Raw genomic sequence first — 27,030 nt, 5'->3', positions numbered from 1 at the left:
ACCGAGAATATTTACCAAGGTAATGGCGGAAATGATGGTGCTCCTGAGAAAGCAAGGAGTCACAATTATCCCATACTTGGACGATCTCCTCATAAAGGCGAGGTCCAGAGAGCAGTTGTTGATCAGCGTAGCGCGCTCTCAGGAAGTGTTGCAACAGCACGGCTGGATTCTGAATATCCCAAAATCACAGCTGATTCCTACGACGCGTCTGCCCTTTCTGGGCATGATTCTGGACATGGACCAGAAGAAGGTGTTTCTCCCGTCGGAGAAGGCTCAAGAGCCCGTGACTCTAGTCAGAGGCCTCTTAAAACCGAAACAGGTGTCGGTGCATCACTGCACGCGAGTCCTGGGAAAGATGGTGGCCTCATACGAAGCCATTCCCTTCGGCAGGTTCCATGCAAGGATTTTTCAGTGGGATCTGTTGGACAAGTGGTCCGTATCGCATCTTCAGATGCATCGGCTGATCACCCTGTCCCTGAGGGCCAGGGTGTCTCTTCTGTGGTGGCTGCAGAGTGCTCACCTTTTCGAGGGCCGCAGGTTCGGCATACAGGACTGGGTCCTGGTGACCACGGATGCGAGCCTCCGAGGATGGGGGGCAATCACTCAGGGAAGAAACTTCCAAGGGTTGTGGTCAAGTCAGGAGGCTTGTCTGCACATAAATATCCTGGAACTAAGGGCCATATACAACGCCCTAAGTCAAGCGGAGCCTCTGCTTCGCAACCAACCGGTGCTGATTCAGTCAGACAACTTCACCGCAGTGGCTCATGTAAACCGCCAGGGCGGCACAAGAAGCAGGGTGGCGATGGCGGAAGCCACCAGGATTCTTCGTTGGGCAGAGAATCACGTGCAAGCACTGTCAGCAGTGTTCATTCCGGGAGTGGACAACTGGGAAGCAGACTTGCTCAGCAGACACGATCTCCACCCGGGAGAGTGGGGACTTCATCAAGAGGTCTTCATGCAGATTGCACAGCGGTGGGAACTGCCACAGGTGGACATGATGGCGTCCCGCCTCAACAAAAAGTTAAAAAGATATTGCGCCAGGTCAAGGGACCCTCAGGCGATAGCTGTGGACGCGCTGGTAACACCATGGGTGTTCCAGTCGGTCTGTGTTTCCTCCTCTTCCTCTCATACCCAAGGTGCTGAGAATTGTAAGAAGAAGAAGAGGAGTGAGAACAATATTCATTGCTCCAGATTGGCCAAGAAGGACTTGGTACCCGGAACTGGAAGAAATGCTCACAGGGGACCCGTGGCCTCTGCCTCTCAGACAGGACCTGTTACATCAAGGACCCTGTCTGTTCCAAGACTTACCGCGGCTGCGTTTGACGGCATGGCGGTTGAACGCCGGATCCTAGCGGAAAAGGGCTTTCCGGATGAAGTTATTCCTACGCTGATAAAGGCTAGGAAAGATGTGACAGCAAAACATTATCACCGTATATGGCGAAAATATGTTGCTTGGTGTGAGGCCAGGAAGGCCCCTACAGAGGAATTCCAACTGGGTCGATTCCTGCACTTCCTACAGTCTGGAGTAACTATGGGCCTAAAATTGGGATCCATAAAGGTCCAGATTTCTGCCCTATCCATTTTCTTTCAAAAGGAACTGGCTTCACTGCCTGAGGTTCAGAGGTTTGTTAAAGGAGTGCTGCATATTCAGCCCCCTTTTGTGCCACCAGTGGCACCTTGGGATCTTAACGTGGTGTTGGATTTCCTGATATCCCACTGGTTTGAGCCACTTAAAACCGTGGAACTAAAGTATCTCACGTGGAAAGTGGTCATGCTGTTGGCTTTAGCTTCAGCTAGGCGTGTATCAGAATTGGCGGCTTTGTCATGTAAAAGCCCCTATCTGGTTCTCCATATGGACAGGGCAGAATTGCGGACTCGTCCGCAGTTTCTGCCAAAGGTGGTGTCATCTTTTCATTTTAACCAACCTATTGTGGTGCCTGCGGCTACTCATGACTTGGAGGACTCCAAGTTGCTGGACGTAGTCCGGGCTTTGAAGATTTATGTAACCAGAACGGCTGGAGTCAGGAAGACTGACTCGCTGTTTATCCTGTATGCATCCAACAAGCTGGGTGCTCCTGCTTCAAAGCAAACTTGCTCGCTGGATCTGTAACACGATTCAGCAGGCTCATTCTGCGGCGGGATTGCCGCAGCCGAAATCAGTGAAAGCCCATTCCACAAGGAAAGTGGGCTCTTCTTGGGCGGCTGCCCGAGGGGTCTCAGCATTACAGCTTTGCCGAGCTGCTACTTGGTCGGGTTCAAACACATTTGCAAAGTTCTATAAGTTTGATACCCTGGCTGAGGAGGACCTTGTGTTTGCCTATTCGGTGCTGCAGAGTCATCCGCACTCTCCCGCCTGTTTGGGAGCTTTGGTATAATCCCCATGGTCCTTACTGAGTCCCCAGCATCCACTAGGACGTTAGAGAAAATAAGAATTTACTCACCGGTAATTCTATTTCTCGTAGTCCGTAGTGGATGCTGGGCGCCCGTCCCAAGTGCGGACTTTCTGCAATACGTGTATATAGTTATTGCTTAACAAAGGGTTATGTTTATGTGGCATCGGTTGAGTGATGCTCAGTTGTTGTTCATGCTGTTAACTGGGTAAGTTATCGCAAGTTGTACAGTGTGATTGGTGTGGCTGGTATGAGTCTTACCCTGGATTCCAAAATCCTTTCCTTGTAATGTCAGCTCTTCCGGGCACAGTTTCCTTAACTGAGGTCTGGAGGAGGGGCATAGAGGGAGGAGCCAGTGCACACCAGATAGTACTGAATCTTTCTTTAGAGTGCCCAGTGTCCTGCGGAGCCCGTCTATTCCCCATGGTCCTTACGGAGTCCCCAGCATTCACTACGGACTACGAGAAATAGAATTACCGGTGAGTAAATTCTTATTACAGGTTGAGTCTCCCTTATCCAAAATGCTCGGGACCAGGGGTATTTTGGATATGGGATTTTTCCGTATTTTGGAATAATTGCATACCATAATGAGATATCATGGTGATGGGACCTAAATCTAAGCACAGAATGCATTTACGTTTCATATACACCTTATACACACAGCCTGTAGGTAATTTTAGCCAATATTTTTTATAACTTTGTGCATTAAACAAAGTGTGTGTACATTCACACAATTCATTTGTTTCATATACACCTTATACACACAGCCTGAAGGTCATTTAATACAATATTTTTAATAACTTTGTGTATTAAACAAAGTTTGTGTACATTGAGCCATCAGAAAACAAAGGTTTCACTATCTCACTCTCACTCAAAAAAGTCCGTATTTCGGAATATTCCGTATTTCGGAATATTTGGATATGGGATACTCAACCTGTATCCTCATCCGTGGGACTGTCCTACTATAAGGACTGTTGGCAGGTATGTTAAATGTTTATCAACACCACTTTTAAATTAAATCTTAGTGTGTTTCATCTTGCATGTCTCCTTTTTGTGATTTCTTTTGTAATGTGATGTTATTTAGTGCCAGATTCAATTAGATGCAGTAATTTACCACGCTGGGCAATTTGTGTTTACCTCTGGCTGTTATCGTTTGGGCTATTCAATTACAGCCCATTTTTCTCACCTGCTAAATTACCTTGTTAACATGCGTTGACCCATAGAATCCAGGATAAGTTTTCCCAGAGGTATGTGTACAGGTTTTTAGCACCCACGATCATTGCAGAAATCCTTGTTAATTGCAGCCTGTTGGCTGCCACGGGCTATAATTGAATAACCCCAGCAGATCAAATAGCTTGCAGTAATTAACTGTGGCTAAATTAATCCATCTCTTTGTGTACTATGCAGTGTTGTAATTGATAGAATTATGTCATTTATTGTGATTTTATGAATGATGTAATCAAAATGTCCTTGATGGTGATGCCATTTAGTATTGCTCGCAAACTTAACAGGACATTTTCCTGTTTTCTCTTACGTCCTAGAGGATGCTGGGGTCCATTTTAGCACAATGGGGTATAGACGGCTCTGCAGGAGCCTTCGGCACCTCAAGACTTTTCAACTAGTGTGAACTGGCTCCTCCCTCCACGCCCCTCCTCCAGACGCCAGTTTAGAAAATGTGCCCAGGAGACTGAACACATTCTAATGGGGCTCTACACAGCTTTGCTTCGTGGGACTTTGGGGGGAGATTAGAACCAACTTCTAAATTAGTTTAATGGTTCTAGTCTCCACTGACAGGACACCATTAGCTCCTGAGGGAACTGAACATAGCTCACCCATGGCTCATGGTTCATTCCCACAGCATTGCCGCCACCCCCTAACAGCCAGAAGACGGGTGAGTATTCATCGGAGTCCGGCAGAGCGGTCCTCCGGTCATCGTGGCGGCTAATTAAGGTACCAGCGCAGCGGGACGCATCGATCCATGTCTGTCACTGGGTGCAGAGCGCACGGGGGGCGGGCTCTGAGTGACATGTTACCTCTCTGCTGGCTTAAATACTGTACACATGTGTGTACGCGCCATTTTAGGGGGTGGAACTTCTCCTCAGGCTGTTCAGCTCACTCACTCAGCTCCATTTTCTCCCTGAAGATGCTACTGAGAGGATGCACGCTGCACTTCTCTGGAAATACAAGTACACTGTTCAGGGAAGGAGCTTATAATTATTAATAATATAAATCAGCGTTGTGAGTGTTTCACACATTTCTAATTTACCGCTGAGTGTGAGCTGGCAAATCCCCTTGTGTTCCTCTACTGGGCCTTACTGTGGGTATGTCCCCGTTAGCTCCTGTGTGTAAGGGGGCTGTGTGTGTGTGACTGTACACGCGTGTGTCATGTCTGATAGGGAGTTTGGGGGGGGGGGGGGGGGTTGGAGTCCTCTCCGGAGGAACCTATTGTGGATGCACAAGTGGGTACTGTAATGGCTCTTCCATCCCAGAAGGAGCCAGAGTGGGTGAAAAGATTGCAGAGTAATATTTCCACGTTGGCACAAAAGTTTTCTGACTCTGAACAGCAGGCTATTTATTGGAGACAGTCTGTAGAGGATGCCCTGTTTAATGATCCTTCAGGGTCATCTACAAAAGTCCCCTCAGGTTCCCAAAAACGGTCCCTTGCACAGATTATGAAGGGGAACACTGACACAAATGACACAGGCAGTTTAAGGGGGGTAGACCCCAAGTTGGTTAAAAGCATTCAACGTATGATTGTTGCTATTAAAGAGGTGTTAGCGTTACCTGATAGTACAACTACACCTGAGGAAAAGGACTATTTTAGACAAAAAAAAAAAAAAGAAATAACTTTTCCTCCGTCTAAACCTCTGAATGATTTCTTTGAGTGAGCCTAGTCCAACCCTGAGGAGAAATTTACTATTCCCAAACGCTTACGGGTTTCATATCCTTTCCCTGAGGAGGATAGGAAAAGGTGGGAGACGCCTGCAGTGGTAGACACCTCAGTTTCTAGACTTTATAAGAAAATAACATTGACTGCCCCTGGGTCAGCGTCTCTTAAGAACCCGGCTGACCGTAAGTTGTAAACTATTTTGAAATCCTTATTTACTGCGAATGGTACCATTCTCAGGGCCGCCATTGCTAGTGCATGGGTAGGTAATGCGGTAGAGAAGTGGGCAGACAACTTAATGGTTAATATTGATACTGTGGATAGAGATGAAGTTCTCCTCACCCTTGGCCACATCAAGGATGCTGCGGGATATTTTGTCAAAGCTATGAAGGATGTGGGTTTGCTCAGTTCCAGAGCCACCGCCATGGCGGTATCAGGGCGTAGAGCTTTATGGGTTCATCACTGGAATGCTGATGCTGAATCAAAGAGGATATTGAGACGCTCCCTTATAATGGGGATGCTCTTTTTGGTGACAAGTTGGATGCCCTTATATCCACAACTACTTCAGGAAAATCTGCATTTTTACCTTCTTCGTATGTTCCCCCTAAGAAAGGGTATCATTCTAACACCATGCAGTCCTTTCGGCCCAACAGGTACAAAAAGACGATAGGCAACCCCTTGTTTGCAGGCAGAGGTCGCGGTAGAGGAAGAAAACCTACCACACCCGCTTCTTCACAAGAACAGAAACCAGCAGCTGTTGCTGCTGCAAAGTCCTCAGCATGACGCTGGGGCTCACTTGCGGGAGGACGGTTGGGTGGGGGCTCGCTTACTGTTTTTCAGTCAACTTTGGAGTCGTTCTGATCTGGACCCTTGGGTGTTACAAATTGTTTCCCAGGGTCACAGGTTCGAATTCCAAGAACTTCCCCCACGCCGATTTTTTTATATCAACCTTGCCAGTTTCGGTACAAGACAGAACAAAGGTATTGGACGCAATAAAAAAATTGTGTCAAGACAAGGTAATTTCCTTGGTTCCCGAATTACAACAGAAAAAAGTTTTTTATTCAAGCCTCTTTGTGGTCCCGAAGCCGGACGGCTCGGTCAGACCAATTCTGAACCTGAAGTCTCTAAATCTATTTCTAAAACGATTCAAGTTCAAGATGGAGTCCCTGAGAGCGGTGATCTCCAGCTTGGAGGAGAAGGAATTTATGGTGTCAGTGGACATCAAGGATACTTATCTACATGTTCCCATCTGCCCTCCACATCAGGCGTACCTGAATTTTGCGGAACAGGACTGTCATTACCAATTCCAAACGTTACCTTTCGGTCTCTCCACGGCCCCAAGGGTATTCACCAAGGTGATGGCGGAGATGATGGTACTAATTCGCAAGAAAGGAGTCTACATAATTCCTTACCTGGACGATCTCCTCATAAAAGCGAGGTCCAGGGAGAAGCTAGTACAAGACGTTACTCTATCTCTGTCGGTGCTTCAACAACACGGATGGATCCTGAATTTTCCAAAATCTCAGTTGGAACCGTCAACGGGACTATCATTTCTGGGAATGATACTGGACACCGAGGTGCAGAGAATTTTCCTTCCAATGGAGAAAGCTCTACAAATCCAGGAAATGGTAAAACAAATTCTGAAACCTGCACGAGTGTCTCTTCACCAATGCATTCGCCTGCTGAGAAAGATGGTAGCGGCCTACGGGGCCCTACAATTTCGCTGATTCCATGCCAGGATTTTCCAGTGGGATCTCTTAGACCAGTGGTCCGGATCACACCTTCAGATGCATCAGAAGATAATTCTGTCAACAAGAACCAGGATTTCACTCCTGTGGTGGCATCAATCGTCTCACCTATTGGAGGGCCGCAGGTTCGGGATTCAAGATTGGGTCCTAGTGACCACGGATGCAAGCCTCCGTGGTTGGGGAGCAGTCATGAGAGGAGAAAGCTTCCAAGGAAGGTGGTCAAGTCAGGAGACGCTTCTTCATATAAACATTCTGGAGTTAAGAGCAGTGTACAACTGCCTTCAACAAGCAACGAATCTTCTCCACGATCTACCCATACAGATCCAGTCGGACAATGTGACAGCAGTGGCTCACATCAACCGTCAAGGAGGAACCAAAAGCAGAGCTGCGATGGCGGAGGTAACAAAGATACTCCTCTGGGCAGAAAGACATACAAGAGCTCTGTCAGCAATATTCATTTCAGGAGTGGACAACTGGGAAGCAGACTTCCTCAGCAGACACAATCTCCATCCAGGAGAATGGGGCCTGCACCAAGAGGTCTTTGCAGACCTGTCAAGACGTTGGGGCATCCCTCAAGTAGACATGATGGCTTCTCGTCTCAACAAGAAACTTCCGACATACTGTTCCAGGTCGAGAGACCCACAGGCAGTGGCGGTGGATGCTCTGGTAACCCAGTGATGTTCCGGTCAGTGTATCTGTTCCCTCCACTTCCTCTAATACCAAGGGTTCTTAAGCTGATCAGAATAACGAAGGTTCGGGCGATTCTCATCGCGCCAGATTGGCCAAGGAGGGCTTGGTATCCAGTTCTTCAGGATTTGCTCTTGGAGGACCCTTCCTCTTCGCGAAGACCTACTTCAGCAAGGCACGTTAGTTTATCAAGACTTACCGCGGCTACAATTTTTTACGACATGGCTGTTGAAAGCCAGATCCTAGCGTGTAAGGGTATTCCTAAGGCAGTCATCCCCACCCTTATTCTGGCTAGAAATGGGGTAACGTCCAAACATTACCATCAAATATGGAGAAAATATATCTCCTGGTGTGAATCCATGAAATCTCCTGCGGTGGATTGTAAATTGGGACGGCTTCTCCTTTTTCTGTAGGCAGGGGTGGATGCTGGTTTACAACTAGGGTCCATCAAGGTCCAAATTTCAGCTTTGTCCATTTTCTTCATGAAACAATTGGCTTCTCTTCCTGAGGTTCAGACATTCGTTAAAGGTGTTTTGCGCATCCAACCTCCTTTTGTGCCACCTGCGGCACCATGGGATCTAAATGTTGTGTTGCAGTTCCTAAAATCGGACTGGTTTGAACCCCGACAGGAGGTAGAGTTAAAGTTTCTCACTTGGAAAGTGATCATGCTGTTGGCCTTGGCATCAGGCAGACGTGTGTCTGAATTAGGAGCTCTTTCTCATAAGAGTCCTTATTTGATTTTTCACGAAGATAGAGCTGAACTACGGTCGCGTCAGCATTTTCTTCCTAAGGTTGTGTCTTCATTCCATATTAACCAACCGGTGGTCACGCCAGTGGCTTCTGACACCTCAGCTATTCCCAAGTCTTTGGATGTCGTCAGGGCTCTGAAGATTTGTGTCAAGAACGGCTAGATTACAGAAAACAGAGGCCTTGTCTGTCCTTTATGACCCCGCGAAAATTGGGTGTCTGGCCTCTAAGCAGACTATTGCTCGCTGGATCTGGGGTACGATTCAGCACGCTCATTCTAAGGCAGGATTGCCGATACTGACTTCGGTAAAGGCCCACTCCACGAGGAAAGTGGGTTCATCCTGGGCGACTGCCCGAGGTGTCTCGTCGTCATAAATTTGCCGATCAGCTATTTGGTCAGGTGCAAACACGTTTGCGAAGTTCTACAAGTTTGACACCTTGGCGGCTGACGACTTTGTTTGGTCAGTCAGTTTTGCAGGAACATTAGCATTTTCCCACCCGTACTGGGAGCTTTGGTACATCCCCATGGTACTAAATTGGACCCCAGCATCCTCTAGGACAGGGGTGGGGAACATCCGGCCCGCGGGCCGTATACGGCCCGCGAAGCCGTTTGGTCCGGCCCACCAGTTGGTGTCAGTGAGACGCTGCCGCTCAGTCCGGCGGCAGCGTGTCTCAGCTGTTAGAACAGGGAGACTGAGGAGAGCGCGGCTCTCGGGCGGCTGCGGCGGCGTGTATTACTTCAAACCAGCCGCCGGTCCGTGAGCCAATCGGAGCTCGCGGACCGGCAGCCAATCAGGAGCCGCGGCTGCCGGTCCGCGAGCTCTAATTGGCTCTCGAACCGGCGGCTGGTTTGAAGTAGTACACGCCGCCGCAGCCTGACATAGCCGCGCTCTCCTCCCTGCCCTGACCCGACAGCCGTGCTCTCCTCCGTGTCCCAAGGTAAGCAGCACGGAGGGGAGGGGGGAGGGCATCTGCATACCTGGCACTGTGGGGGGCATTTGTATACCTGGCACTGTGGGGGGCATTTGTATACCTGGCACTGTGGGGGGCATTTGTATACCTGGCACTGTGGGGGCATCTGTATACCTGGCACTGTGGGGGCATCTGCATACCTGGCACTGTGGGGGCATCTGTATACCTGGCACTGTGGGGGCATCTGTATACCTGGCACTGTGGGGGCATCTGTATACCTGGCACTGTGGGGGATTCTGTATACCTGGCACTGTGAGGGCATTTGTATACCTGGCACTGTGGGGGGCATTTGTACACCTGGCACTGTGGGGACATCTGTATACCTGGCACTGTGAGGGGCATTTGTATACCTGGAACTGTGGGGGGCATTTGTATACCTGGCACTGTGGGGGCAATTGTGGATCTGGCACCGCACTATTGGGGGCATATGTGTATCACGTCCCATTTTAACTGGCCACACCCATTTTTGGGCGCGTGCGCGCACAGCACCTCTAAGGGGCAGACCTACTGGGGGGGCAGGGTCATTTTTTAAGTTGAGAATTTTTGTATGGCCCCCGAAGAATTTTATAAATATCCGAATGGCCCTCGGTGGAAAAAAGGTTCCCCACCCCTGCTCTAGGACGTAAGAGAAAACAGGATTTTGATACCTACCGGTAAATCCTTTTCTCCTAGTCCGTAGAGGATGCTGGGCGCCCGCCCAGTGCTCAATTTTCCTGCAGAATTTTGATAACCGTTCTTACACAAGTGTTGTGTTTGTTTTTTACAGAGGTTGTCTGTATTGTTGTACATGCACGTTAGCATGGGTTATGTTATGGCCATGTTAGGAGGCATGTCTGTAGAGTGTGGGCTGGTGTGAATCTCGCCCTAGTTAATGTAAATCCTTCTCTCGAAGTTGTCCATCTCCTCGGGCACAGTTCCTGAACTGGGGTCTGGAGCAGGGGCGTGGAGGGAGGAGCCAGTTCACACTAGTTGAAAAGTCTTGAGGTGCTGAAGGCTCCTGCGGAGCAGTCTATACCCCATGGTACTAAAATGGACCCCAGCATCCTCTATGGACTAGGAGAAAAGGATTTACTGGTAGGTATCAAAATCCTGTTTTTTGAAGTATAAGAACACTGCGTTAATAGATAGGCCTGAGGTAATCCAATTAGCCCTGATAAATCACACTAATCGGGAATTATGCTTCGGGTGCCTCAGTATCCCGAAGCATAATCCGCAATAACCAGCAATAGACCCTTTTCTGCACGAAAACACCTGTGTCCAGGAATTTATCCCAGATCCCATCTGTTATCATCCGAAAATGGGTAATTTACCGCACAATTAAAATGGCCTTTAATTGGATAGCCCAATATACTATCGGACTATTTTATTACGTTTTTGCCGTCCGGTAAATTACCGCATGCAAATCTTCAATATAGAAATGTTTTTGGTGTTTTTTTTTTATTGCTCATTAATATAAGAACTTTTTCTTTGACAGAATACGTACACCAATGCTGACAAGTTGCTGGAAGCTGCTGAGCAACTGGCACAAACTGGGGAATGTGACCCAGAAGAAATATACCAAGCAGCTCATCAATTAGAGGACCGAATCCAAGATTTTGTCAGACGGGTTGAGCAGCGAAAGATTTTATTAGACATGTCTGTTTCACTTCACTCACATGTTAAAGAGGTATGTACAAATAGTGACTGATAGAACTATGTCTAATCCTTCTAATCCTGCTCTGCACATATTGAATAACCTAAATTGCAAAACTGGGCAAAACTTTAATCCTAAAAATCTACAACTGAAAGCATTTATTAAACCAGGTCACTATAAGATTTTTACAGTTGTCACTCCAAAATTTTAGTAATTATAGGAGCAGCAGGTCTTTCAACACCTTGTGGCTTTTATTGTAATGTGAAATTAATTGCCCAGCAGAGTTTTATTTTTCGGGTGGTCTTCAGGTTGCCGAATGTCGGGATCCCGGCGCACAGTATACAGGCGCCGGAATCCCAACACCTGGCATACCGGCAGATATTCTCCCTCGTGGGGGTCCACGACCCCCCTGGAGGGAAAATAAATAGCGTGGCGCACGTAGCGCGCCACCGAGCTTGCAAGGGGCTCATTTGCGCTCGCCACGCTGTTGGTATGCCGGCGGTCGGGCTCCCAGCGCCGGTATGCTGGTCGCAGGGAGCCCAGCCACCGTCATACCATACTACACCCTTATTTTTCTAATAGTATGTAGTTTTCATACCTTTCCATCGAAGAGCTTTATGATTTGTATCCACAGAAAAAATAGAAAATGTAGGTGCACACTCTAAACAGTAACGGCCTTATTCAGGTTTGTTAGCAAACCAAAAAAACATGCTAATGACCAAAGACCATGCTGCACTGCAGGTGGGGGGGATGTAACGTGTGCAGAGAGAGTTAGATTTGGGTGGGGCGAGTTCAAACTGAAATCTAAATTGCAGTGTAAAAATAAAGCAGCCTTAATTTACTATGCACAGAAACAATATAACCCAACCAAATCTGTCAGACACTGCTAGATGACTGGCTCCGGGGCTTCTGGGTTGTTCAGTTTCTCTAGCAGCGTGACCAGCGCATCAAAGAAAAAAATAACTGGCCAGACAAACAGTGAGCGACAGAGTAAACCAAGTGAGTGTCTGCAGTGGAGCGGGATGCTCAGCAAAAGGTTTCCAAGAGACCTAGCCGGCACATCCCCTCACCAGGCAGCGACCAACTTGGAGCACGGCGCAAGCCCCAGGAGTTGCCCGTAAAGGGACTACCCATTGGAACAGGAATGGCGTCTGCAGCAAATCAGTCTGGAGCCCCTGCCAGTATCCCTGAGCGACTTTCGTCCCACCGCCAGAAGAGGACAACCCAGGGACAACATCGCCTGCAACGATAGCGATTGGAAGTCATCCTATATTAGACTCCTCACATTGTAGAGATACGGAAAGCCAGTCTCTACTCCCTTTTTCTGCAGCGGGGTACACTGTGTTCCACAGGAAAACATTAAGGTATAGAGTGGATCTTGATCCAGAGGCACCAAGTGGCTAAAGCTTTATGCTGTCCCAGGATGTATTGGGGCCTCCTCTGTAACCCTACCTCCAGGCATTGTGAGTTCAGTTTTGAGTTGGTGCCTATAGCAGCAGGTCACCGAACAGGAGGGCTGCACTGGGCAGCTCTGAAAAAGTTTGTTTTTTTTTTGACAGAAAATTTCTTCAAGACTGGGCTGTCAGCACTGTATGTCATCACCTCCCAAGTGGCGTGGCATTCTCCCACTGCTCAGTTCCCGGGTGCTTGCGGTGAAGACGCTACAGCTTTAGGCACATGGTCGCAGACGCTCTCCTAGTTTGCGTGGCTGCTACGGGGAGGAGGTAAGAGGGTCCCCCAGGCGGGTCCCGCCACAAAATCGCGTTCCTGATTGCAGTCTTGGGAAACGGACTGCGACGCTGGCGTGGACACTGTCACCGAGCAGGGACCCCACTATATCTGCCATGGCATAGGAGTACAGGTCGGTTGTACTAACGCCCCTATTGATAAGGCTCCGTAGTACTGGTGGTGAGGTCCAGCATAGGGGAGTCGGCGCTTGACCTGTAGACTCTCCCCGGCCCAGGGCGACATATACTGCAGATTTTTCCACTCTGGATCTTCCTCACACTGTCCCGCACTCCCTGCATGAGACACTGGGCACCATCCTAGGAGTATAGATGAGGCTAGTCTCTGGGACTGCAGGGCAAGGTCTCCCTTGTAGAGCCACCTGTATCCAGCACAGACTATACAAACACTTGAACTTGAGTATTCTACATGTCTCTATACAGACAGTGTTAGTTAAGAAAAAGTGTACCAAATACAGAATATATTGTACCAGTATTCTGATCTATACCTCCGGTCTAGGAGCGCGCTGTGATAGATATATATATATATATATATATATATATATATATATATATATAATGTGGAAACAATGGGGAGGGAACAAGCACCTAATAGTGTAGTAATTTCAAATAATAGATTGACAATGTAGATGGTACCCATACCAGATTTTGGTATATACAGCAGCCTGTAGTCAGATCATTAATGAAGCAGCTCCTGAGGCGTATTTTAACTCTCAAAGAGAAACCGAAAACATAGAAATAGTGTAATACAGTTACGGTGGGTAGGTTAGCAGGGTAATGCTTATCTGTGTACCTTGAAGCGAAAGTAATCTTGCATGTAACAACAAGGGGCCTTGTAATTTCCTCTTATAGCAAAAACTTCCGGCAACAATTCTGGATCTCCAAGACAGAGAGAGGACTATATAGTGTAGTATTGTTTGTCACCAAATGGCACACCAAACAATTATGCCTTTACCTTAGAAACAATAGTAATCCTGCATGTAATAGAACCAAGCCTTGTAATTTCCTCTTACGGGAGAACCTTCCTGTAACAATTCTAGGTCTCAAAGACAGAGAAAGGACTGCTTAGTGTAGTACTGTTGTCACGAATGGCAGATGTACATACCTACATATACCTACATATCCCTACATCTACATACCTCCATATCCCTACATCTACATACCTGCACAATTTCAGGCCTTACCTTTTGGTCTGACCACGGCTCCACGAATTCTCACCAAGGTCTGGCGGTTATGATGGCTCTCCTTCGCCGTCGGGGCATGGGCATCAAGATCCTACCTTATCTGGACAATCTGTTGATCCTGGCAACCTGAACAGAGGTTCTCCTTCGTCATCTGGAACTGACGGTCCAATTCCTACAAGCCCATGGGTGGCTCATCAACTGGAAGAAATCCTCCCTGGTCCCTGCTCAGAGCATGCTGAACCTGGGAACGTTGTTGGACACACACAGGCAGCAGTTGTTTTTGTCTCCGGACAAAGTCCGGAAACTTCAGGACAAAATAAGACACTTCCTATCTCGCCCACATGTGTCGATACACTCGTTGATACACTCGTCGATGCAAGTACTGGGCCTCATGGTGTCGACTTTCGACATGGTAGAGTACACTCAATTTCACTCCCGCCCTCTCCAGAAGTTGATTCTCTCCAAATAGGACGGCTTGACCCACTGGATCAGGACTCGCATGATCTCCCTAACTCCGGATGTTCGCCTGTCTCCATCCTGGTGGCTCCCGTATCAGCGATTGGACAGGGGTCATCCCTTCTGGATCTCCAACTGGGTCCTTCTGATGACAGATGCCAGTTTGAGGGGTTGGGGTGCAGTATTGGAGCAACACTCTATTCAGGGTCGGTGGACCAGGGAAGAGTCTCTCCTCCCGATAAACATTCTGGATCTGCGAGCAGTGTTCAATGCACTTTAATTATCCCTGCCTTGGATACAGGACAGGCCTGTTCAAGTACAGTCAGACACCACCACCCGGGTGGCGTACATAAATCATCAAGGCGGCACTCGAAGCCGCATGGCAATGAGGGAAGTGTCAAGGATACTTCAGTGGGCAGAACGCCATCTGTCATCCATATCGGCAGTGTTCATTCCGGGAGTCCTCAGCTGGGAAGCGGACTTCCTCAGTCGTCAGGACGTACACGCCGGAGAGTGGAGCCTTCATCCAGAAGTATTTCAACTAGTGGACAAGTGGGGCCTACCAGATGTAGACCTGATGGCATCTCGACACAATCACAAGGTTCTGGTCTTCGGTGGAAGAACAAGGGATCTTCAAGCAGCGTTCGTGGTCACACTGGCTATTCCATGGAATTTTCGGCTGCCGTAGATGTTCCCTCCGGTGTCACTCCTGCCCAGGGTAATAAGGAAGTTCAAGCAAGAAGGATGAATCCTACTTCTGCTCGCTCCAGCGTGGCCCAGACGGCATTGGTTCTCAGACCCTACAGGGTTTCTCGATAGAGTGTCCTGTTCTACTTCCACAACGCACAGACATTCTCGTTCAGGGCCCTTGTGTTTACCAGGATTTGACCTGACTGGCTTTGACGGCGTGGTTCTTGAAGCTTCCGTTCTAAAGGCCAAAGGTTTTTCTGAGGCGGTCTTTAAAACTATGTTGAAGGCCCGTAAACCCACTTCGGCTCGGATTTAATATAGGGTATGGAATTCTTATTTCACATGGTGTGCTGCTAAGAATGTTGACGTATTCAAGTTCAGTACTGCCAATCTGTTGGCCTTTCTCCAACAGGGCCTGAACTTAGGCTTGAGTCTGGCCTCCCTCAAGGTACATATTTCGGCCTTTTCAATTTGGTTTCAGAGAAAGATTGCAACTTTGCCTGATGTTCATACTTTCACTCAGTGTGTTCTCCAAATTCAACCTCCCTACGTGCCTCCTGTGGCTCCTTGGGATTTGTTGTTTGTTTTGAACGCCTTATAAGAGGCTCCTTTTGAACCCCTAGGGTTGGTGGACCTTAAATGGCTTACTCTTAAGGTCTTGTTTTTGGTGGCTATTGCCTCTGCTAGACGAGTTTCAGATTTGGGTGCCTTATCCTGTCGGTCACCTTATCTGATTTTTCACTGTGACTGGGTGGTTCTTAGGACCTGCCCTGGTTATATGCCTAAGGTGGTGTCTTCTTTCCACCTTAACCAAGAAATTGTGGTTCCAGCATTTACCTCTCCAGGTTTGTCATCCAAAGAGAAGTCTTTGGATGTGGTACGGGCTCCTCGTATTTATTTGAAAAGAACGGAGTCGGTTCGGAAATCTGACTCTGTTTGTTCTTTTTGGTTTTCGCAAACGTGGCTGGCCTGCTAATATTCACCTCTTGGCCAGATGGATTAGAATGGTGATTGCACATGCTTATGTTCAGGCTGGCCTTCCAGCTCCTTATACCATTAAAGCCCATTCTACTCGGTCGGTTGAACTTTCTTGGGCGGCCCGCCGTGGTGCGACCCTTGAACAATTGTGCAACGCGGCTACATGGTCCTCAGTGAACACGTTCATAAAGTTCTACACCTTCGATACTTCCGCCCAGGATGCTTCCTTTGGACGCCGGGTTCTTATGCCCGCTACAGTGTGTCCCCTCCCATGGGGAACTGCTTTAGGACATCCCCGATGTTATTGCCTGTGGAATTCAGTGTACCCTGCTGCAGAAAAGGAGATTTATGGTAAGAACTTACCCTTGTTATATCTCTTTCTGCGAGGTACAGTGGATTCCACAGAGCGCCCACCCTGATGCACTTAGCTTCTTCTTGTTTTTATGGCATTAGCTGCTGGTACCTTCTCCTGTCGTGAGAATGTGGTTATCTGTGGCTACTAACTGTTGTCGTCTCTTCTCTACATGCTACTGCATTGGACTGGTTAACAAAACTAAGCTCTTGTGTCTGGAGGCGAGGTTATAGAGGAGGCGGCGCTATGCATCTTCGGAACAGTCAAAGTTTTTAGCTTGTTTGTGCCTCGGATCAAGATCCTACTCTACACCCCGATGTTATTCCCTGTGGAATCCAGTGTACCTCGCAGAAATATTTACCAAAGGTAAGTTCTTACCATAAATCTCCTTATATCATATATATTTTAGAAACTTTAACGAAATAAGGAATAAAAGGATAAAATGTGTAAGAAGAAAAAAAGTATGTGGTTAAAATAAAATGCAGCACAATGAGAGCCTCTGTGTAATAGTACAGGTTGAGTATCCCATATCCATATATTCCGAAATACGGACTTTTTTGAGTGAGAGTGAGATAGTGAAACCTTTATTTTTTGATGTCTCAATGTACACAAACTATGTTTAATACACAAAGTTATTAAAAATATTGTATTAAATGACCTTCAGGCTGTGTGTATAAGGTGTGTATATGAAACATAAATGAATTGTGTGAATGTAGACACACTTTGTTTAATGCACAAAGTTATAAAAAATATTGGCTAAAATGACCTTCAGGCTGTGTGTATAAGGTGTATATGTAACATAAATGCATTCTGTGCTTAGACTTAGGTCCCATCACCATGATATCTCACTATGGTATGCAATTATTCCAAAATACGGAAAAATCCGATATCCAAAGTACCTCTGGTCCCAAGCATTTTGGATAAGGGAGACTCAACCTGTAATACGTTTATGTGAACCTGTGTCTTATTTGTGGATATTATCTGTGAATATTTGTTATTGATTGCTGTTCAGCTTACATTGTTTCACTTCTACAATCCACAGTACACTTTTACAGTTTAATATCATAATGGATACATGGCATGTGTGACAGGTTGTTACATTCATTTCCGCTCATTGAATGTTTGAAGACTGTGTCTATTTTTAGATGCACTATCGTTATTATGTCTAACGCATCAAACAGAAATACTGGTACGGGCAAAACAGTATGCAGATATCCTATTATTCCCTGTAGTTATTCTACACGGTTCAATAAATAGTCTATGTCCTAAAATATGGGCAAAGGATAGAAATATGAATGGTATCTTTCTATTGATATTCAAATTATTTTCTCCAGCGGTAATGTTTTCAAATAATGTACAAGTATGATCCCCTGGTATGTATATAGTTGCACTACAACAATATTATTAATGCCCACATATATATTCATGATAATTTGTGTATACTGGTATCACAGATGTCGGTAATAAGGTCAATATTGGACAAATAATCAATGATTGCACACTGTAAGTTGACACCCTTTGTGTTCCGTCTCCAATCATTATATGGAAAGGTCTCTCGCTGCGGGTAAACGGACAGTCACTATTGGATTATATTCCTTGAATTGGCAGTAGCCTACATTTATCTAATGTGAGTGAGCAGGCTGTCGTAGCTGTAATCAGCAACATCCCACACGTGTATCACAAGTTTACAGTTCTGTATCTAAGTCACATATCCTGGGTTTTCCTCCCATTTTAAATCAGAAAACATGATTACACCTCGTTTCACTTAGGTATAAATTAAAATGGAAAATTCAGAGTTTAATACTGCTGGTGTGTTTGTAAGTGTTTGTTTTGGGATATTGGGCTCACTCTATGGACTTTACAGTGTGAGCCGGAAACATTGACAATGTGAACCTGGATAGCAGCACCGCTGATATGTTTGTCAGCGTCTCCTGCGCTGCTCTCACTACACACAGTGAATACAATACCCCTTCGGGAATAGGACACACTTTTCATTATGTCATGTAATATACATTCACAGAGGACTCCTCATGTTCGCAGCTAGCCTGATACATGTTTCGCAATTTGCTTTCTCAGAGGCAAATGGCCTCTGAGAAATGTCTAACCGTTAATACAATAGACTCAAATAGTACAGCATATACAGATGCAAACGAAAGTGTTACAGTATGGTCTATAGATGTTAGGGATAAGTAAGCATCCAAATCCCGTAGTATTAAGTATAATGGGGAGATTTAAAAGCTCCTCACTAAGTTCCTGGATGCCAAATCACCGTCCTTAGTATCTCTGTACAGTATTTTCTATTTGAGTACTAAATAGCACGAACAGCTTGTAACGTACAGCAACAAGTGTTATCTTTATAAGTATAATGGGGAGAGATAAAAGCTCCTCCCTAAGTTCCTGGATGCCAAATCACTATCGTTTATATCTATGTACAGTATTTTCTATTTGAGTACTAAATGGCACGAACAGCTTGTAACATACTCTGCTGTAATGGCTACAGTGGAAAGTGTTCTCTTCATAAGTATAATGGGTAGAGATATAAGCTCCTCTCTAAGTTCATGGATGCCAAACCAGAGTGATTATCTCTGTACAGTATTTTCTATCTAGCCAGAAACCTCGCATCTCGTGGAAGCTGGACGGACAACTGCAGGGGACCCGACACATGGTTGCTTGCCGTTTCCCTTTGTGATGTCACATAAACTAGTGGTTTGCCCCGAAAGCCAAGAGTCTCCTCTTTTGTATGGTACCAGTCCAGAGTCTCTGGAATACCCAGAACCAGAGATATCAGCATGCACAGTGGACCCATTTTCCCATAGACTATAATGGGCTCGTTAATTCAAACCCACCATGGGTTCCGACACTTGCCATGAGCTTTGGGGGGGGGGGGGGGGTCATAGAAACTTGGGGTTGGTATCTTCTGGTAGCTAATTATCTCCCCTACCTTACAATTTGATTCTGAGCAGATTGGAACCCCAGAACTGGAGCTATTAAGCTTTAAGCCCACTTTAATTGAATTTTATTTAATAGCTCACATAAACCAAACATCAATGGACCATTGCTTTAACACGTTCGTTTGTGTCTGTACACATTTTTATTTGTTGATTTATTGGTTTCTTTTTTTAGGTCGTGACAAACAATATTTTCGACAGAGTCTCTGAACTCCGCTGGTTAATCCCCACCTCCCTTCTCACCCTTCCACCTCCCCTTTATGCAGTTAAGGGACTTGGATGCTCATAACACAAAACACTGTATTAAGCCACCACCTCCCCCTACCGCCATCCCCTTTCCCCCTTCCCCCTGGGAGCCTGCACAGTTCATACAGTAGACAGGTTACAATAAATGTACAACACAATACTGTACTGTTTATGAAAATCAGAGAACTGCAGTTGCTTTGATAGATGTGAAATGATAAATTGATAAATGGTACAGTAGCAGTGGTTCCTTCTCATAAAGTACAACACAGATTCTCTATCGCCGATGATCTACAGTACTGTGTTGCTTGAGCAGTTAATTGCATCAGGATACACTCATTTATAATTATTGGTATGCCTATGGGTGCTCATTACCACTGTATATTTTAGATAGTGGAATGAGTCGCTCATGCAGATGTACCCTGATTTATATGAAACCTGTGTGCACCCTTCCATTAAATGTATTACAATAGATTACACAGGAAAAAAAATGAATAAAGTTAATGTCAGGGGAAAAAAAAATTATAGATTGGCACTCTGGCAATCGAACCCGGGACTCTCGCCATGGGAGGTGGGAGTCTTCATCGCTAGCCGACGTCGCTGCATAGAAGAAACATAAGTTCATGTGTAAAAGTAATTCAATCAGCGATACCTTCCCATTTGATAGTCGGTTATCTACCTTTTAACATTAGCTATATACTAATACCGTGTAGCCGTAATGGCCGCTAAACCACGTGCACGTGATACGCACTCCGTACTCTATTTGCGTATGAAGGCCTCACACGTGGTACGCAAATTACGTACACACGCTACGCTGGGTGTACCCAATACACACAGCGAGCGTACACACGGACAGCAACCTTTATAAACTTTAAACACAGAATATGTTCACACTGTATACCTTGGTACTGTAACACTGTAATTATATAACGCTACTAGACCTTCTTAATATAAAAGCTGCTTGAGCGATTGAGACGCTCCGAATACCCTCAGTAATGTAATAAACACACAATACCTTGCTAAGGCTCCAAAACCTTTACTAACGAGATATAGTTATGCAAAAAGGGAAAATACAATTAATATCTTATACACTACAGGCTAACATCAATATCTAACAGAATAACTACACGTAAATATACAATAGCGTCACAATCCTAACACTAACAGAGAGAGAGAGAACGTGGCAAAATACAGTCAGAGAATAAGGGTGGTCACAGAGAGAACTTACACACCGGGGAATGATCGCTGCGCAGTCCTGGTCACCAGCTCCCTAGTTAGTCAATGATGAAAACCTTTTGTGGAGAGTAGACTGAGCTGATCCAGTCTGGCTGTTCCTTATATACACTGCATACAGTACACTACAAAGGGACCTATATCTCATTGTTCATTGGACACAGGAATCTGTCTTCACATTACAACAAAAGGTCATAGGTTTGTTTGAACAGGTGGGCTGTGACTATTCCAGACTGCTCAGGTGGGAGGGAATCTCAGGATTCCCAACACATGGACAATGAATCGCAAATACAGTAAATGTCCAGGAACTACTTATAGACATAACTATACGCAGGAGCAATTAATCTCTACCTAACCAGCACCGGATTGTTTCTAATAAAATACTCTTCGGTTAGGTACCAAACACCATCGCTCAGACCCTATCTGACCCTTCGTATCATGCAAAGAGGAATTCCTTTGTTCATGAACCAGTTATACTAAACAAACTTACAGTTATTATTAAGAGGACCATTACCTATAAAACATACTATTCGGATTAACTATGTAACGATCGAGTCGCCCACCTGACGCACACAAACTCTACCGTAAATGCACATACCACGCGCCTGAGCGCACGACCGTGGAGGCGCCGTCACGCAACTGCGAATATGCGCACGCACGGGAGAGAATGTGCAAGCGCATGGGTTAATATATGGCAACGTGCAGCATGATATTTTTCGACTGACACATTGGTGTGTGTTTATGCTGTTAGGGGACTGGGACGCTCATGTGCAAAACACAGTATTTTCCACCACCAGGGCCGGCGCCACCATTAGACAGCTTTAGGCAGCTGCCTATTGGCATCAGCCACTGGAGGGCGGCGCCACGTGCTGCAGACGAATGCTTCTTCTATTATTAGCTGTGCTCCTCGTCTTCCTTAAAAGACCAGGACCAGCGATGCCGCAGCCGCCCATCAGTTAATAGCCAACACTGACAGCGTGAGTGAGTGTGTCCTATCAGCTCTACATCTTGTAAAGTAAGCTGGCTCTAGTTACAAATAGCACTCCTCCCTCTGCAATCCTCCCCGAGCCGCCCGCCCCTCCCCCCAAACCCACGATAGCCTTCAGCATTTCCCAAGCCACAATAATATTAGTATCCTCCTTTTATATTCAGCCTCTCCCCCCTGCAATTGCCTGCCGCATATTCTCTCCCCCTTCCCTACCCTTCATGACCACCCCCACGCTGAGCACATTGACCAGCTGTCTACTTAAGATTTAGTGATTGCCCCCACATTCTATTCCTCTACCCTTCAGGAACACCCCCCCCCATTCCCCGCTGAGAAAACTGATCACTGTCACAGTCAAGTTAAACTGACGTTGAAGACTTATTTCACGGTGAGAGGACACGGCTCGTGTGGCTACCAATGGGATCAACAGTTGTATCCTGTATTAGCGCTCAGGGCCGTATGTGAATGGGAGAACTCCAGAGGGATCCCCAGTGCTCGCCGGTGACAGGCAGGAGTAGCCATACAACAAGCCGTCGTCCTCATTAAGCCGATACACCCAGGGATGCCCGGATAGCGACGATCTCCTCTCACATTGGAATAGGTCCCCAATGTCGTGATAGAGTGAGTAACTGCATTTTGCACGGCCCGTTATCATACAAATCTACCTGCAGTCATTAATGGTATACCTGTGATTACGAACATATTAAGTCGTCCATGCAGGACTCCCACTCATTGATAATACGATCTTCTGTTTGCTGGACTCCAGTCTCGAACCGATCTCTTTACACCTGGCATCAATTTTAATTATTTATTTATTCTGGGACTATAGCAGTCTTTAATACACACACTCATGAAATGAACTGTAACATAGTAACATAAACTAAGCCAACATCTTCTGCTACAATTTAGTCCTATTGTTACTTTTCTTGTATCTATTAAGCGTTGCTTGCCATATTTAGCATTGTGCATCTTTAAAGTGTGATTTCAGGAGCACATGTTGTATATAATAAATTGTTATTTTTATAGAACCGCTGGCATTGTTGTTGTTTATGATGGCTCTTTAGCCCGAACCTTTTATACAATTTATTTTATACAGATAGTTTGCAATTAGATAGGGAGGCATTGAAGGTTATGTGGGTTGGTCCGGAGCTTATAAGAACCTGCCTCCATACTTTCATCTGAGGGATTTGGAAGTGTGTGTGTGTGGGAGGGTTTCATGAAGTTTTGCCTAGTGTGCCGAGAAATCTTGCATCGGCCCCGTCCACCGCCTACCCTTACCCCCCCCATGCCCCTTCTCCCCTGGCAGCCTACACAGTTCATACAACAGACAGGAAGGGAGGTCAGGTTACACTAAATGTGCAACACAATACTACAGTATACTGTATTCCTTTCACACATTAGTTGTGTCTGCATACACAAGTGTTTTAACATGTTCGTTTGCATCTATATAAACTTTTTTTTTTCTCATACGTCCTAGAGGATGCTGGGGACGACATCAAGACCATGGGTTATAGACGGGATCTGCAGGAAACATGGGCACTCCAAAGACTTTTCGTTGGGTTTGAACTGGCTCCTCCCTCTATGCCCCTCCTCCAGACCTCCGTTTTAGAAATGTGCCCAGGTCGACTGGATGCACTCTGAGGAGCTCTACTGAGTTTCTCTGAAAAGACTTATGTTAGGTTTTTTATTTTCAGGGAGATCTGCTGGCATCAGACTCCCTGCTTCGTGGGACTGAGGGGGCAGAAGCAGAACCAACTTCCTCAGAGTTTCAATGCTGTGTTTCTGGCTGACAGGACATCATTAGCTCCTGAAGAGAACTGAACGCTAGCCGTGTCTAGATGCTCACTCCCACAGCGCTCCGTCACCCCCCCTCACAGAGCCATAAGTCAGAAGACAGGTGAGTATGAGAAGAATGATCTTCAATCAAGTAAGTGACGGCTGAGGTGCGGCGTGGCTTGGGGGAGCGCAGCGCACCATTGCTGCCCACACACACAGGCACTGCAGGGTGCGGGGCATGGGGGGCTGGGCACCCCGGGCAGCAAGAAAAATACCTCAAACTGGCTAAAAGGGGGCATAAGATGCTGCTGGCACAGCCCTACCCCCGCCAGTATAAATATTGTCATGGATACTGAGGGGCGGAGCTTCTTCCTCAGGCAGCCAGCACACTACTCCGCACCATTTTATGTCTCTCTCCTCAGGCTGCAGAGAACACGCTGGTCCTCTCCTCCACTTCTGACAAGTACAGGGTGCTATAAAGGGGGGGAACAAAGCGATTGTGGTGCATTTGATAGTGTATATTACTATTTCTCTAACGTCCTAAGTTTATGCTGGGGACTCCGTAAGGACCATGGGGAATAGCGGCTCCGCAGGAGACTGGGCACATCTAAAGAAAGCTTTAGGACTAACTGGTGTGCACTGGCTCCTCCCCCTATGACCCTCCTCCAAGCCTCAGTTAGATTTCTGTGCCCGACGAGAAGGGTGCACACTAGGGGCTCTCCTGAGCTTCTTAGTGAAAGTTTTAGTTTAGGTTTGTTATTTTCAGTGAGACCTGCTGGCAACAGGCTCACTGCATCGAGGGACTAAGGGGAGAAGAAGCGAACTCACCTGCGTGCAGAGTGGATTGGGCTTCTTGGCTACTGGACATTAGCTCCAGAGCGACGATCACAGGCCCAGCCTGGATGGGTCCCGGAGCCGCGCCGCCGGCCCCCTTACAGAGCCAGAAGAGCGAAGAGGTCCGGAAAAATCGGCGGCAGAAGACGTTCCTGTCTTTAATAATATAGCGCACAGCACTGCAGCTGTGCGCCATTGCTCTCAGCACACTTCATACTCCGGTCACTGAGGGTGCAGGGCGCTGGGGGGGGGCGCCCTGAGACGCAATAAAACATGATAAAAATACCTTACATGGCAAAAAATACATCACATATAGCTCCTGGGCTATATGGATGCATTTAACCCCTGCCAGAATATACAGAAAAACGGGAGATAAGGCCGCCGAAAAGGGGGCGGAGCCTATCTCCTCAGCACACTGGCGCCATTTTCCCTCACAGCTCAGTTGGAGGGAAGCTCCCTGGCTCTTCCCTGCAGTCACTACACTACAGAAAGGGTTAAAAAAAGAGAGGGGGGCACTAATTAGGCGCAGTATTAAAACATACAGCAGCTATAAGGGGAAAAACACTTATATAAGGTTATCCCTGTATATATATATATATATATAGGGCTCTGGTGTGTGCTGGCATACTCTCCCTCTGTCTCCCCAAAGGGCTAGTGGGGTCCTGTCCTCTATCAGAGCATTCCCTGTGTGTGTGCTGTGTGTCGGTACGTTTGTGTCGACATGTATGAGGAGAAAAATGATGTGGAGACGGAGCAGAGTGTCTGTAACAGTGATGTCACCACCTAGGGGGTCGACACCTGAGTGGATGTACTGTTGAAAATTACGTGACAGTGTCAGCTCTGTATAAAAAAAAAACAGTGGTTGACATGAGACAGCCGGCTACTCAGCTTGTGCCTGTCCAGACGTCTCATAGGCCGTCAGGGGCTCTAAAGCGCCCGTTACCTCAGATGGCAGATACAGACGCCGACACGGATACTGACTCCTGTGTCGACGGTGAAGAGACAACCGTGATTTCCAGTAGGGCCACACGTTACATGATTGAGACAATGGAAAATGTTTTATACATTTCTGATAATACGAGTACCACCAAAAAGGGGTATTATGTTCGGTGAGGGAAAAACTACCTGTAGTTTTCCTGAATCTGAGAAATAAAATGAGGTGTGTGATGATGCGTGGGTTTCCCCCCGATAACAATTGATAATTTCTTAAAGTATTGGTGTATACCCTTTCCCGCCAGAGGTTAGGGTGCGTTGGGAAACACCCCCTAGGGGGGATAAGGCGCTCACACGCTTGTAAGAACAAGGGCTCTACCCTCTCATGAGATGGCCACCCTTAAGGATCCTGCTGATAGAAAGCAGGAGGGTATCCAAAAATGTATTCACACACATACTGGTGTTATACTGCGACCAGCAATCGCCTCAGCCTGGAGGTGCAGTGCTGGGTTGGCATGGTCGGATTCCCTGACTGGAAATATTGATATCCTAGATAAGGATAGTATATTATTGCCTATAGAGCATTTAAAGGATGCATTTCTATATATGCATGATGCACAGCGGAATATTTGCCGACTGGCATCAAGTATAAGTGCGTTGTCCAATTCTACCAGTAAAATGGTCAGGTGATGCGGATTCCAAACGGCATTTGGAAGTATTGCCTTTGAAAAGGGACATTTGGGGTCGGTCTTTTAGACCTGGTGGCCACGGCAACAACTGGGAAATCCACGTTTGTACCCCAGGTCGCCTCTCAAAATAAGACGCCGTATTATCAGGCGCAGTCCTTTGTTGGCAAGCGGACAAAAGGTTCCTCTTTTCTGCTCGTGACAGGGAGAGGAAAAAGGCTGAAGAGATTAGCCAGTTCCCAGGAACAGAAACCCTTTCCCGCCTCTGCCAAGCCCTCAGTATGACGCTAGGGCCTTACAAGCTCAGGCACGGTGGGGGCCCGTTCTCAATGAATTTCAGTGCGCAGTGGGCTCACTCGCAAGTAGACCCCTGGATCCTTCAGGTAATATCTCAAGGGTACATATTGGAATTCGAGACGTCTCCCCCTCGCCGTTTCCAAAAGTCGGCTTTACCGACGTCTCCCTCTGACAGGGAGGCAGTTTTGGAAGCCATTCACAAGCTGTATTCCCAGCAGGTGATAATCAAGGTACCCCTCCTGCAACAGGGAACGGGGTATTATTCCACACTATTGTGGTACCGAAGCCAGACGGCTCGGTGAGACCGAATCTAAATCTAAAATCTTTGAACACTTACATACAGAGGTTCAAATTCAAGATTGAGTCACTCAGAGCAGTGATTGCGAACCTGGAAGAAGGGGACTACATGATGTCTCGGGACATCAAGGATGCTTACCTTCATGTCAAAATTTACCCTTCTCACCAAGGGTACCTCAGGTTATGGTACAGAACTGTCACTATCAGTTCAGACGCTGCCGTAGGGATGGTCCACGGCACCCCGGGTCTTTACCAAGGTAATGGCCGAAATGATATCCCTTCGAAGGAAGGGAATTTTAGTTATCCCTTACTTGGACGATTCCCTGATA

At 46.8% G+C, this 27,030-nt stretch overlaps 1 protein-coding gene across 2 annotated transcripts in view; it reads left to right on the top strand.

Annotated features, from left to right (window-relative positions):
- TRIO (trio Rho guanine nucleotide exchange factor) overlaps nucleotides 1–27,030 on the top strand; it is a 1,426,902-nt gene that overhangs the window by 522,736 nt on the left and 877,136 nt on the right. For both annotated transcript variants that reach the window (XM_063922713.1, XM_063922714.1), the window contains exon 11: nucleotides 10,906–11,097. In XM_063922713.1, the coding sequence (XP_063778783.1) occupies nucleotides 10,906–11,097 (192 nt within the window). The remainder of the gene's footprint in view (nucleotides 1–10,905; nucleotides 11,098–27,030) is intronic.

This window comes from Pseudophryne corroboree, chromosome 5 (assembly GCF_028390025.1).
Source record: "Pseudophryne corroboree isolate aPseCor3 chromosome 5, aPseCor3.hap2, whole genome shotgun sequence".
Classification (NCBI taxonomy): domain Eukaryota; kingdom Metazoa; phylum Chordata; class Amphibia; order Anura; family Myobatrachidae; genus Pseudophryne; species Pseudophryne corroboree.
This window is presented reverse-complemented; position numbering and strand designations above follow the sequence as displayed.